This window comes from Panthera leo, chromosome C2 (genome assembly GCF_018350215.1).
Source record: "Panthera leo isolate Ple1 chromosome C2, P.leo_Ple1_pat1.1, whole genome shotgun sequence".
Lineage (NCBI taxonomy): Eukaryota > Metazoa > Chordata > Mammalia > Carnivora > Felidae > Panthera > Panthera leo.
The window spans coordinates 69489911-69504069 of NC_056687.1; the positions used below are offsets into that span (position 1 = coordinate 69489911).

At 38.7% G+C, this 14159-nt stretch overlaps 1 protein-coding gene across 7 annotated transcripts in view; it reads left to right on the top strand.

The window, feature by feature from the left end:
* Nucleotides 1–14159, top strand: part of KALRN (kalirin RhoGEF kinase) — a 598446-nt gene that overhangs the window by 189422 nt on the left and 394865 nt on the right. For all 7 annotated transcript variants that reach the window (XM_042954425.1, XM_042954412.1, XM_042954414.1 and 4 more), the window contains one exon: nucleotides 694–816. In XM_042954425.1, coding sequence (XP_042810359.1) covers nucleotides 694–816 — 123 coding nt within the window. The remainder of the gene's footprint in view (nucleotides 1–693; nucleotides 817–14159) is intronic.

The following is a 14159-nucleotide window of genomic DNA, read 5'->3' on the forward strand; positions in this document are numbered from 1 at the left end:
TCCCCTTAATGTGTGTGGGCTGCCTGGGAGAGAGGTGGAAGCCGAAACAAAAAGCAGGGTAGAGAGCTAAGGGGAGGAAAATGGCTCAGTGCCCACTGCGCCAGGCAGTGCTCACCCTACCCCCCAAATCCCTCCTCTTCTGGTTCCTGATAGGTTATAGCAGAAACCTTGGAATTGGGGGGCTGTGGAGTCATGAGAAAAGGTGGTATAGTCCAGAGTCAATTCAACAATGTGTGTGGTTGGGTGACATGATATGGATCAGTGGCATGTTAGGGTGCCCTGTTGCTTCTCTTCTGCTAGTGCAGTAGGGAGTGGATTAAGCCTCCATGTTGTGCCCTCAGCACCTGTCCCTAAAACAAGCATGGTGTCCTTTTGAGGCTTTGTAAATGTTTTTCCAAAGGAGTAGTAGATAGGGGTAATAACAATAGCTTTTTCCCCCATCTCCCTGATTCTCTCATTCGTTTTCTCTTCTTCCCCTAGGCTCTGTAGAGTAGCACAGAGGCTGATGCATCCTTATGCTAAACGTGAGGGCTTTCCTGGGAGACCAGGCTGTGGGCCACCCCCACTCTGAGAATGATGACTGGTTCTCACTGGGCTCCGTCAGGAGGACTTTTTTTTCTCCAGTAGCTCAAAGTTTTGCACTGTTGGACCCATGACCCTTCTGACTACTCTGTACCTTCTTGTCACCTCTAGATGTTCGACTGGATAAGCCACAACAAGGAGTTATTCCTCCAGAGCCATACGGAGATCGGCGTGAGCTACCAGCATGCTCTAGACCTCCAGACACAGCACAATCACTTTGCCATGAACTCCATGGTGAGTAGAGGGCCTGCTCTCTGTACTGCCTCTGGGGGCTGGGCAGTGGGGGTGGGAGGACCTGGGGGGGGAGGAGAAGAAGGAGGGAGGGGTGGAAATAGACTTGAGACCTGAGTGGAAAGGAGGAACTCTAAACATGCGGATTCTGTAGCATTCTGTGGGGATGTGTGCAGGACACATGGCCAGCCTGCTGTTCCTATCGCAGATTATGGCTCCATTTCTGCCTCTAGACTCTGCTTTTCTTGGTGAAAGAAAGGTGCTGGGATTGTAGAAGGCATTTGCTCGGCACAGGACTATAAGGGAAAGTCACCAGTTCCACTCTGCTGATTTAACCAACATTTTTGGGTCCTTAGCATATGTGAGTGACTGAACTGGGATGGTGTGGGACCACAGGCTCATTGGAAACAGTTGAGTGAATTGGGGTTGTTTAGACTGGAGAAGGGCAGCCTAAAGGGATACATAATTGCTGCCTTCAGATATATGAAGGTTTACCTTGGAGAAAGGAGGGTAGAATTGCTTTGTGTTGGTCTAGAAGGCAGAACTGTGGGGGAGTGCAGTTGGAAGGGGAGGCAGGATGTAGCTCAGGCGGGTGGGAGGCCCTGGGAGCTAGCAAACTCCCCAGGTTGAAGAGTGTTCAAGCAGATGCTGAATTCACAGAGATATTTGCTAGCTGTGTGGCCATATGGAATTTATTTCTCTGGGCTTCAGTTTCTTCGTTTGTAAAATGGCAGTAATAACTACCTTATAAGGTTGTTGTGAGGGTTCAATTAGTTAATTGTAAAGCGGTTAGAGTTGCGCCTGGTTCATAGTAAGTTATCAGTTAATATTGGTGTTATAATGATGATGATGATGATGATGATGATGATGATGATGTAGAGGTCTAGTCCAGATAAAACCTATGATCCTTTGTAAACCTAACACTTTGGGATACTGTTTTTTCTGTGTGGTTGCCCCAAGACTTTATTTCAAAATTTTGTCTGCCCTTTGAACCTGCTTTATTCAAAATGCCTGTAGCCTAATTTTTCTCTGACTTACCTCCCTCTGTTCTTCTGCCAGCTCTTCCTACTTGTGCTCCTGGTCAAAAAGAATAGCTCCACTGCCACCCCCCCCGCCCCTCCCCCCACACACACAAACACCAACCCCACCATATATCTGAACACCAAAGACACCTTCTTATTTTAGCCAGTGGTGCTGGGAGGGGGGGCAAGTGTTAGGAAAACATAAAACATGGAGGATCACAGAGGCCAGGAAGGAAGGGAGTTTCATTTTCTACCAGGTTGTTTTAAATATGCTATGTACTAAATTTCATGTCCTGAAGAAGAAACCATTTGGCCTTAAGTTGTTCAGTGTCTAGTTGGGGAAATAACCCAATCATGATGTAGCTTGATATATGCAGTGATAGAGATATGCTGAGTTAACAAGAACTCTAATATCTCAGTGGTTTAAAACAATAGGGATTTATTTCTTGGTCCTACCATATGCCCATCACTGGCCGGTAGGAGTTCTGCTCATCAAGGTCACTGGGGACTCAGGCTGGCAGAGCAGCCGCCGTCTCACATGCTGCTGGTTGCCCCGCACTTGCTGGCTCTGAAGCCTTCTGCCTAGAAGTGTCACATGCCACTTTTGATCACATCTCATTAGCTGACATCAGGCATACGGCCACATCTAACCTGCTGAGTGGAGATGTATGTCCTACCATGTGTTCGGGAGAAGAGAGCGGGGTATTTGTGAATAGCCCTAATGACTAGCACAGGGAACCATAGCAAGGTGTAAGTCAGAGATGATCATCATGAAATTAGCATAGCAAGAGAACTGTGGCTACAGAATAGGAGGTTGTAGGACCAGGCAAGGAAAACATCAACACTGATTTTGTTATCAGTTTTGCCTACAATAGACTTGTGTCTTCATCTAAATGTAAAGACTCATTTCCTTCTAACTTGTCTCCTATAATTATGTCTCATCCCTGGCTCACTTTAGTCACAGAGGAGCAAAGCAATTGATCACAGGTGATTAAGAATGTGAACTCAAATCTAGTCAAGTTTGATTATCTGGGTGCCTTGTGGACATCCCCTGGTGAATTTTACAAATTCTGTGCCAGAATCTTCATGTCACCCAACTGCTTGGCCCTGAGGCAGACAAACTCATTTTAGTAAGAAGCAAAGACAAACATAATTAGGGAGGTAACTGCTACCAAGCCCCTCAAAACAATGAACTACAAAGCTAAATAGAGCCTTTGGCTTTGAATTATCTGCACCACTGCTCTTCTCTGTTAATACGGATCACTGAGAGTTAATGGCACAACAGAAACCTTTCTCATGACAAATTTACTTTGGAAGTCTCCATTTTCAGGACAAAAACAAGGGAGGGAATTTACTGAAGGGAAGCCTCTTGTGGAGCTGGGAGAGAGAGAAGAGATTTAATATACAACAGCTAATTAGCATGCTCAGCCCATCTCATAGTCTCCAACGGCTGGCTGTGAAGGCATGCCACACTCAGAGGCCTCCTTGGACTGATTAGGTTGGCTTTCCTCTCTGGCTGTAGGGCAAGGGAAGGGAAATCCCAGGGTTGTTTGATCAAACTGCCTGGGCACCAGTGCTTTATAAATGTGGCTTTGTGCCTTTGTTAACCAGTAGGTTTACAGGTTTGTTATTAAAAACAACTCCCACAAAGAGGGATGTCAGCATCCCAAACAGGTGAAAGGAGAGAATTATAGACTCCTTTTCTCTGGCCTGAGTGATGGATGTTGCTGCCAAGAAACAGATGAATGCAAGCAGCCACTCCTAGAGCCCAGTGACCATAGAATGATCAGCTACTCAGGGGAAGTGTGAATGTGGATTGTTCTGTAAATTTACTGAGGCATTTCTGTTACTGTTCTTGGAAATTATACACCCACCTATACATATGCCCACAAATCTGTCCATGTAAAGGTACATGTAGCATACTTTGATTCAGGTTATAGGTAAGTTCTTTGGTATTGAATCCTCTTTTACTGCTGAAATAGGTCAGTGATTCCATACCTTTTGGGAAAGTCACAGAACCCCTTGAAATCTAATAAGGGTTGTGGGTCCTTTCCCCAGAGTAATGTGTATATGAACACATTTTTAAAAGATAATTTTAGGGGATTCAAGAGTATCCTAAAACTTTTCAGTCAACCTTCCCAGTTTAAGATCTTAACATCATGACTTCCTCATTCATTCATTCATTCCACAAATAATTAAGAATCAGATACTGTGCTGGATATTGGGCAGATAATAGTGAACAAAAGAGAGATGGTCTGTTCCGTGGAGGTTCCAGTGTAGAGACAAATGTTTAATAAATAATCTCACCAATAAATATATAATTATAAACTAATAAGTCTTAGATTGGAAGAGTAGTTATGCTATGATAGAGTGTAATAAAAGGATCTCTATTTAAATGGGGGAGTCATGTACATTTAAAAAAATTTTTTTTACATTTATTTATTTTTTGAGAGACATAGAGAGACAGAGCACAAGTTGGGGAGGGGCAGAGAGAGAAGGAGACACAGAATCTGAAGGAGGCTCCAGACTCTGAGCTGTCAGCACAGAGCCTGATGTGGGGCTCGCCCACAAACCATGAGATCATGACCTGAACCAAAGTCGGATGTTTAATCGACTGAGCCACCCAGGTGCCCCTCATGTATATTTTTAAATTGACAGTCAACTCCGACTTAAAGCTCTTTTTTTTTTTTTTTTTTACTGATAGTAATTAATGTTCTGTGAATTAGTTCTACAATGGATCAAAGAACTTACAATTAAAGAAGCCCCAAGTATGTTGTTTTATAAACAAAAGTAATCAACTTTATCTGTTTTTTAAGTTTTGTTTGTGTCTAATTTTATATACTGGCTAAAGACCCAACTCCAGCTGAGATGACTACTACTGAGAAGTAACTACATATCATTAAATCATGGAAGAAAAGCCAGAAATTTCCCAAGTTCTGTCAATGAATTGGTACCAATAAAGGCCATGAATTATTAACACACCAAGAGTGTGGGAGTGATACCCTACTGCATAAGGTACATGAGCAACTCTGAAAGAAAAAAGATTAAAATTGGTCGATCTTTGAATTTTTGCCACAACATGTTCTTTTACAGTTCCCACTGGGGAATCCTAGTTTTTTTGAATTTCAAAATAACGATGATAATAATAATAAAAATATCCCACCTACATAACCTAGTAAGAAGATATTCTCTGGTTTCTTACAGTGCCTCAGAAAGCCAGGTTTCTTAAGCTCTCGGGGGCACTCTTCTTGCTTAATTTTGCCTGCTGCTGTGGGAGCCTTTCTCACAAATTCTCTTTCCTCTGAGTGTGGGCTTTTCCTCTGATGGGAGTGTGGACAGATGGAAGTAGGGTTGAGCTGTAATATGGAATAGAACAATCCCATAGCCATCCATGTTCTATTTCTTCATGAAAAACACTGACAGGAGTAAATCCAAACATAATGCAGCCTTATTTACAATTTTAATTAGCAGGTTCTTTGGGAAAAAGTAAATTGCTAATGGTTTCTGTCCAGAGTTTTAAAATATGGAATGATGTTCATTTTCTATTATTATGACTGTGAGGATTCACATTAATGATAACCATGTGCAGCTGGGTGGTAGGAATCCTTTTTGCTAGAGCATGTTTGATAGCTGCTTTAGTGCTATTAATTTGTTCACCGGAGGCACATATTCCCATTTGACTGTGTGTAAATCAGACTAATTGTAGCCAAGCCTTGGTGTTCTTTCTCTTTGTTTTGAGGAGAAATTACAAATGGTAGCACCAAGGAAAAGTCAAATCTGGTGCAAAAGAAATAAAGATTCTGAAGTGGGTCTCCTGCCCCCAATTTGAAAAGCCTTGTTCTGGGATTATCTGTCATCTTTGATGCTTGGCATCCCCAAGCCATGATGCTGCAGCAAGCCCCCAACCCCAAATAGGGAGCACTTCCTATAATGACAGTATTTCTAGATTTCAGTGTAAATACACACACACACACACACACACACACACACACACACACACTCTGTTGTGATGTTTAAGTAGCCAGTGTTTGATCCTACTATAGCTGCAAAGCCCCTTGGTAGATAAAGAACCTGCTTAAAGAAGAAGAAAAAGATGAAGAGGAGGAGGAGGAAGAGATAAATCTTATCTGTTATGCATTAATCTTTTTTTTTAAATATTTTTATTTATTTTTGAGACAGAGACAGAGCATGAGCAGGGGAGGGGCAGAGAGAGAGGGAGACACAGAATCCGAAGCAGGATCCAGGCTCTGAGCTGTCAGCACAGAGCCTGACACGGGGCTTGAACTCACAGACTGTGAGATCATGACCTGAGCTGAAGTTGGACGCTCAACTGACTGAGCCACCCAGGCGCCCCTGCATTAGTCTTTATAGTACAATTTTTTTTTTCAAAGATTCACATAGTAAGCTTGCTAAAAACTCCATTTCTTTTGGCTTGCACCCTAGTCAAAGAAAATAATAATCTCTGGAGGATGGGCCCCCAGGAACCTGCATTTTTAACAAGATTCCCCACGTGATTTATATGCACATTAAAGCTAGAGAACTATTGTTCTGTGGAATCTATATGTATGAAATAGTCACCCTCTAAAATAAAGCACTGCAAATTCTGAAAGATAGTGCACTTCCAGTATAACAGCATGAGAAACTCCACAGATCCAGTCTTCAGTGAAACTGGTGAAAATTATTTTATTTTATTTTATTTTATTTTATTTTATTTTATTTTAAATTTTTTTTAAACGTTTATTTATTTTTGAGACAGAGAGAGACAGAGCATGAATGGGGGAGGGTCAGAAAGAGGGAGACACAGAATCCGAAACAGGCTCCAGGCTCTGAGCTATCAGCACAGAGCCGGACGCGGGGCTCGAACTCACAGACCGCGAGATCATGACCTGAGCCAAAGTCGGCCGCCTAACTAACTGAGACACCCAGGCTCCCCAAGTGGTGAAAATTATTTTAAAAGAACCATTTTAAGTCTCTGGAAATGGTCCTAAGTGCATTCAACAAATGAAGAGATGCATATTCAAGAAAACTACTAAAACTCAATAAGAACGTTGAACCTATGGTATCTGACCCAAGATCCTCTCTCTCCCTTTCCCCTCCCAGTTCAATAAGATGAAATTGCCCTCCAAACTGGTACAACCAAGAACACAGGGCCCCTGGCTCTCAGTTGAAGACTGTCATTACAGGACATTTCTTATCCTATTTAAAGTTACCTGTTGCTGAAGCCAAATTCCAGTGAATGTGGCCAAGCAAAGAGGACTCCTTCTTCTGCCTAGCTCCTACTCAGGGAACAGAGGCTCTGCCATAGGTGCAACACTGCTGAGAATTCTCGGACTCCAGTCTCCCTTGCCCCAGCTTGTAAGACAGAGATTCCAGGCTGGGAAAGGCAAACGGAGGCCTGAGGCTACTCATCCCATTCACTGAGTGTTCAGCTACTAAATAAAGTAGGGGTGTCAGTCAGGAACTATACTTTTATCCCTAACCCCAGCTACAGAGCCATGGCTCAGAGATTTTGCCTGGGAGTAGAAACAAACTAAAACTAAGAGCTTTAAGTCTTTTCCCAAAGGAACTGACCTCATTTGCAACAGAGTGGAGAAGTTTAAGCCAACAGCAGTCTCAAAAATACCCTTAGGGAGATTCTGGTGGAAAGCAATTGGGAGATTGGTAGAGTCATTGGAGATATGGGATAAACAGTAAGCAGGCTAGTGTGCTGGAGAGAACTGGGGAAAGAGACTTCCTGGAGCCAGAACAGATCTCAAACACTGCCCTCACAGACTGTCCCTTCAAAGGAGACTAAATTTGGTTGGATAAGTCTGTGGAGCATTTTTATGCCCCCAGGACGTTGTTGAAAATAAGAGAATAATCACCTGGAAATTAGTGGAATTTCATAGCAACGTGGTCAGAGCAAGAGAAAATTTAAGAGAGTACTACTAAGACCACTGTCATCCCAGGATGTCCATGGGAATACACAAGGCTGCACCCCCTAGGGAACAACATCAGAGGTCACTCACTATGGGAGCTGAGGTGGAAATAGTCTTCACTAAAATAGTCCAGCCAGTCACAAAACAAGTAAGCAAGCAAATAACAATAACAAGCCCCAGGAGTGGGGGACTGGAACCCTGAGTTGCTATAATATATTATCTAAAATGTCCAGTTTCCAAAAAAAAAAAATTAAGACACACAAAGGAACAGAAAAATATGGCCAGGAAAAAAGGAAAAAACAGATAAAAAGCATACATTGGAAATAGCTGGCAACAGAAACTGCCTATGAGAGTGAGCAGATGTCAGATTTGATAAAAATTTCAAACTGTCCATTATAACTATGTTTTTTTAATTTATTTTATTTTTTAATGTTCATTTATTTTTGAGACAGAGAGAGAGAGAGAGAGACAAACAGAGCATGATCAGGGAGGTACAGAGAGAGAGGGAGACACAGAATCTGAGCTGTCAGCACAGAGCATGACGCAGGGCTTGAACCCACAAGCCATAAATTCATGACCTGAGCTGAAGTCGGATACTCAACTGAGTGAGCCACCCAGGCGCCCCATAACGTTTTATTTTAAAAAAATGAAACTAGGGGCGCCTGGGTGGCTCAGTCGGTTAAGCATCCGACTTCAGGTCAGGTCATGATCTCGCGGTCTGTGAGTTCGAGCCCCACGTCGGGCTCTGTGCTGACTGCTCAGAGCCTGGAGCCTGCTTCCGATTCTGTGTCTCCCTCTCTCTCTGACCCTCCCCCGTTAATGCTCTGTCTCTCTCTGTCTCAAAAATAAATAAAAATGTTAAAAAAAAATTAAAAAAAAAATGAAACTAAAGGAAACAATGATTAAAGAAGTAAAGGAAGTTTTGATGATAATGTCTCCATAAACAGAGAATATCACTAAAGAGATGGAAATTATAAAAATGAACCAAAAGGAAATTCTGGATTTGAAAAATACAATTACTGAAATGAAAAATTCACTAGAGAAGCTCAGCAGTAGGTTTGAACTGTCAGAAGAAAGAATTAGCGACCTTTAAAATAAAATCAGTATAAATTATACAATCTGAAGAATAGATAGAAAAAACACAGAGCCTCAGAAAAATATGGGCTACCATTAAGCACACCAACATATGCATAATGGGAGTACTAAAAGAAGAGGAGAGAAAGAAAGGAACAGAAAAAAATATTAGAAGAAATAATGGCCGAAAAATTCCCAAATTCACTGAAAAATATTACACAGCCAAGGAAGTTTACAAAGCTGTAAGTAAGATAACTGCAAAGACATTTACAAACAGGTACACCATAGTAAACATACTGAAAGCAAAGACAAAGAGAAAATCTTGAAAGCAGCATGAAAAAAGTAACTGTTACAAGGGAACACAAATAAGATTAATAGCTGATTTCTCATCAGAAACAATGGAAACCAGAAGGAAGTGAGAGAATATATTAAGTGCTCAAAGGAAAACACTGTCAACCAAGAATCCTATATCCAGCAAAGCTTTCATAAATGAAGGTGAAATAAAGATATTCCCAGATAAACAAAGATTGAGAAAATTTGTTGTCAGCAAACAAACTTTATGATAAACAGTAAAAGAAGACCCTAAACAGTAATTTGAATCCACACAAATAGACAAAAAGTACCAGTAAAGGTAATTATGTAATTATAAAAGACAACATAAATGCATATGCCTTCTTTTTCTCTTAATTGATTTACAAATTAATTGTATAAAATAATAATTATAAAATGTGCTATTGGGCCTGTAACATATAGAAATATATTTTCCAGTAACAGCACAAGTTGGTGAATGAGAACAAAGCTGTATTGGACTAAGGAAATTACTTCATATGGTAACTTGAATCCACAGATGCAAATGAAAAGACGCAGAAATGATAAATAAGGAAGTTAATATAACAAAAGCTATAAATATATACTTATTTTCTTTTTTTGTTTCTGTTTCTTTAAAAGACATATATAAAGGGGTGCCTGGGTGGCTTAGTAGGTTAAGCGTCCACCTTCGGCTCAGGTCATGATCTCACAGTTCATGGGTTCGAGCCCTGCATTGGGCTCGGTGCTGATAGCTCAGAGCCTGGAGCCTGCTTCATATTCTGTGTCTCCCTCTCTCTCTGCCCCTCCCCTGCTTGTACTCTGTCTCTCTGTCTCTCTGAAAAATAAACATTAAAAAATATATTTTAAAAACAGACATATATAAAAATTGACACTATAACAATCTAACCTTAAATTTATAGCATTTATAGATGTAATGTATATAGTAATAATAGCACAAAAAAGAAGGAAGGGAATAAAACAATATAGGAATAAGATTTTTATATCTCACTGGAATTAAGTCAGTATACATCTGAAGCTGATTCTGATAATGGAAGATATATATGGTAAGCTCTAGAACAGTGGCTAAGAAAATAACTCAGAGAATATAGTGAAAAAAATCAGTAAAAATATTAAAATGCTACATTATAAAATGATTACCTAATGCAAAAGAAAGCAGTACAGGAAAAATAAAGGTATAAAAAGTGTGACATAGATTAAAAGTAAAATGGCAGACATAAATCCACCTATATCAATAATGACATTAAATGTGAAAAGGGTAACCACTCTAATCAAACGTAGAGATTGTCTGACTGAATTTTTAAAAAAGTACAAGATCCAACTACAGATTGTCTATAGGAGACACACTTCAGATTCAAAAATTATAATGCATTGAAAGTAAAAGGGTGGAAAAGGATATATTATGCAAACAACAACCACGAGAAAGCCAGAGTGGTTCCACTAATAACAGACTTTTAAATAGACTTTGAAACAAGCAAACAAAAAAGTGTTACTAGAGATACAGAGGGACATTTTGTAATGATAAAAGGGTTACTCCATCAAGAAGGTATAACACTTATCTGAACATATATGTACCTAGCAATACAGCATCAAAATACATGAAACAAAAGTGACAGAAATGAAGGGAGAACACAGTTCAACAATAATAGCTGGAGACTTCAACACTCTCACTTTTAATAATGGACAGAACAACTAAGCAGACGATCAGCAAGAAGATAGAAAACTTGAACAAGGAAATAGAGGCTATAAACCAATTGACCTAACAAACATCATAGCATACTCTATCCAACAACAGCAGACCACACATTCTTTTCAAGGGTACATGAAAATTGTCCAGGATAGATCATATGCTAGGTCATAAAACAAACCTCAATAAATAAAAAGGATAAAAATAATACAACGTTCTCTGGCCACAATGGAATAAAATTCTCAATCAAAAACAGAAAGAAATTTGGGAAATTTTGCAAACATGTGGAAATTAAATAACATACTCCTAAATATACAATGGGTCTAAGAAGAAATAAAAAAGAAATTGGAAAATACTTGAAATGAATGAAAGTGAGACATAACTTATTAAAACTTACAGGATGCAACTAACAGTGCTTAGAGATAAATTTAGAGATGTAAATACCTGTGTTAAAAAAATTCTCAAATTAATAATCTAACCTTCCACCTTAAGGCACTGGAAAAAGAACAAAGTAAACCTAAAGGAAGCAGGAATAAGGAAATAATAAAATTAGAGTTGAAATTAATGAATTAGAGAATAGAAAACAACATAGAAAAATCAGTGAAACCAAAAGCTGGTTCTTTGAAAAGGTCAACAAAATTAACAAAACTTTAGCTAGATTCTAGGCCAAGAAAAACAGAATTACTAGATCTGAAGTGGAAAAGGAGACATTACTACCAACCTTACAGAAATAAAAAGGATTATAAAGGAATATTACAAATAATTGTATGCCAATAAATAGAAACTTAGATGAAATATACGAAAGCCCAGGCCCAGATGCCTTCACCACTGAATTCTGTGAAACATTTAAAGAAAAATTAATACCAATTTTTCAGCAGCTTTTCCAAAAAATAGAAGAAAACGCTTTCCAGTTTTCTATTATTCTATTCTATTATTATTCTATTATTCCAGTAATTCTATTATTATTAGAATTCTATTATTATTCTATTATTATTCTATTATTATTCTATTATTCCAGTAATACCTTGATGCCAAAACCAAAGACCTCACTCAAGAAAGCTACAGACCAATATTGCTTATGAATATGGATGCAAAAATTTTCACCAAAATACCGGCAAACTAAATACAGCAACATATAGAAAAAATTATATGTCATCACCAATTAGGAATTATTCCAGGATTGTGAGGTTAGTTTAACATCAGTAGAATAAAAAACAAAAACTACACGATACTCTCAGTAGACTTAGAAAAAGCACTTGACAAAATGCAACATCTTTTCATAATAAAAACATTCAACTAACTAGGAATATAAGAAAACTTTCTCAACCTGATGAAGAGCACCTATGAAAAACCCACAGCTAATATCATACTTACTGATTAAAGACTGGACACTTTCCACCTAAGATTGGGAACAAGACAAGGATGTTTGGTCTTGCTACTTTCTATTCAATATTGGAAGTTCTAGCCAGGGTAATTATTGAGGAAAAAGAAAAGGCATCCACATTGGAAAGGAAGAACTAAAACTATCTCTATTCTCAGATAACATGATCTTTTTAAAATATTTTATTATTTATTTTGAGAGAGAAAGAGTGCACATGTGCTAGCAGGAGAGGGGACAGAGGGTGCAGGGGAGAGAGAATCCCAAGCAGGCTCCATACTCTTAGGGTGGAGCCCAATGTAGGGCTCGATTTTACAATCCATGAGATCATGACCTGAGTCAAAGTCAAGAGTCTGTTGCTCAACTGACAGCCACCCTGGTGCCTGTAGATAATATGATCTATATATGGAAAATCCTGAGACATCCACCAAAAAAGTATTAAAGTAGTAAATTAGTTCAGCAAGGTTGCAGGATCTACAGCCGATTTACAAAAACCATTTGTATTTCTACATACTTATAGTGAATAATCTGAATATGAAATTAAGAAAACCATTCTATTTAGAGTAGCAGGAAGAACAACAAAATACTTGGGAAACTTTTAACCAAAGAGTTGCACAGCTTGTACTCTGAAAACTACAAAACATTGTTAAAAGAAACTAAAGAACTAAATAAACAGAAAAACGTCTCATATCCATGGATTAACAGACTTTTTATTGTTAAGATGGCAATGAACCTACAGATTCAGCACATTTTTATCCAATTCCCAGCTGGCTTGTAGAAGCCAATTCTAAAATTCACATGGAATTACCTGGGACCCAGAATAACCAAACAATCTTGAAAAAGTTGGAGGATTCATATTTCCTGACTTCAGAATTTTGCACAAAGTAGTAGTAATCAAGACAGTGCAGTACCAGCATGGGACAGACATATAGATCAATGGAACAGAATTGAGAGTTCATAAATAAACCCATATGTCTGTGGTCAACTGAGTTTTGACAATGGTACCAAGACCATTCAGTTTGTAAAGAATAGTCTTTTTAACAAATGGTGCTGGGACAACTGGATAGCCCTGTGCAAAAGGATAAAGTTGGACACTTTCCTCACATTAAATTAAAAATAAATAATTTGGACTTCATCAAAATCAAAAACCTTTGTTCTCAAAAAGATATAATCAAGAAAGTGAAAAGATAACCCACATAATGGAGAAAATATTTGCAAGTCATTTATCTGATAAGGGACTTGACTGTAGAATATATAAGGAATTCTTACAACTTAATAACAAAAAACAAATAACCTAATTTAAAAAATGAACAAAGGAGGGACACCTGGCTGGCTCATTCATTAGACTACGTGACTATTGATCTTGGGGTCATGAGTTCAAGTCCCTCACTGATGTAGAGCTTTTTTAAAAATTGGACAAAGGATCAGAATATTTCTTCAAAGAAGATATATAGATGGTCAATAAGTACATGAAAAGATGCTTGACATTGCTAGTCATCAGGGAAATGCAAATCAAAACCATAATGAGAAATCATTTTATACTCATTAGGATGGCAATAGTCAAAAAGTCAGGTAATAATAAATGTTGGCAAGGACAGTGAGAAATCAAAACCTACATATACTGCTTAAGGGAGTGTAACATGATATGGCCACTTTGGAAGATAGTCTGGCAGTCCTTCAAATAGTTAAACATAGAGTTACCATATGTCCCAGTGATTCAACTTCTATGTATAAACCTAAGAGGAATGAAAGCATATGCTCACACAAAATGTTCATACATTGTACACAAATGTTTATAGAAACATTATTCATAATAACCAAAAGGTGGAAAGAACCCAGATTTCCATCAACCAATGAATGGATAAATGAAATATGGTATATAGGTATAATGGAATATTATTTGCCCATAAAAAGGAATGGAATGCTGATATATGTTATAA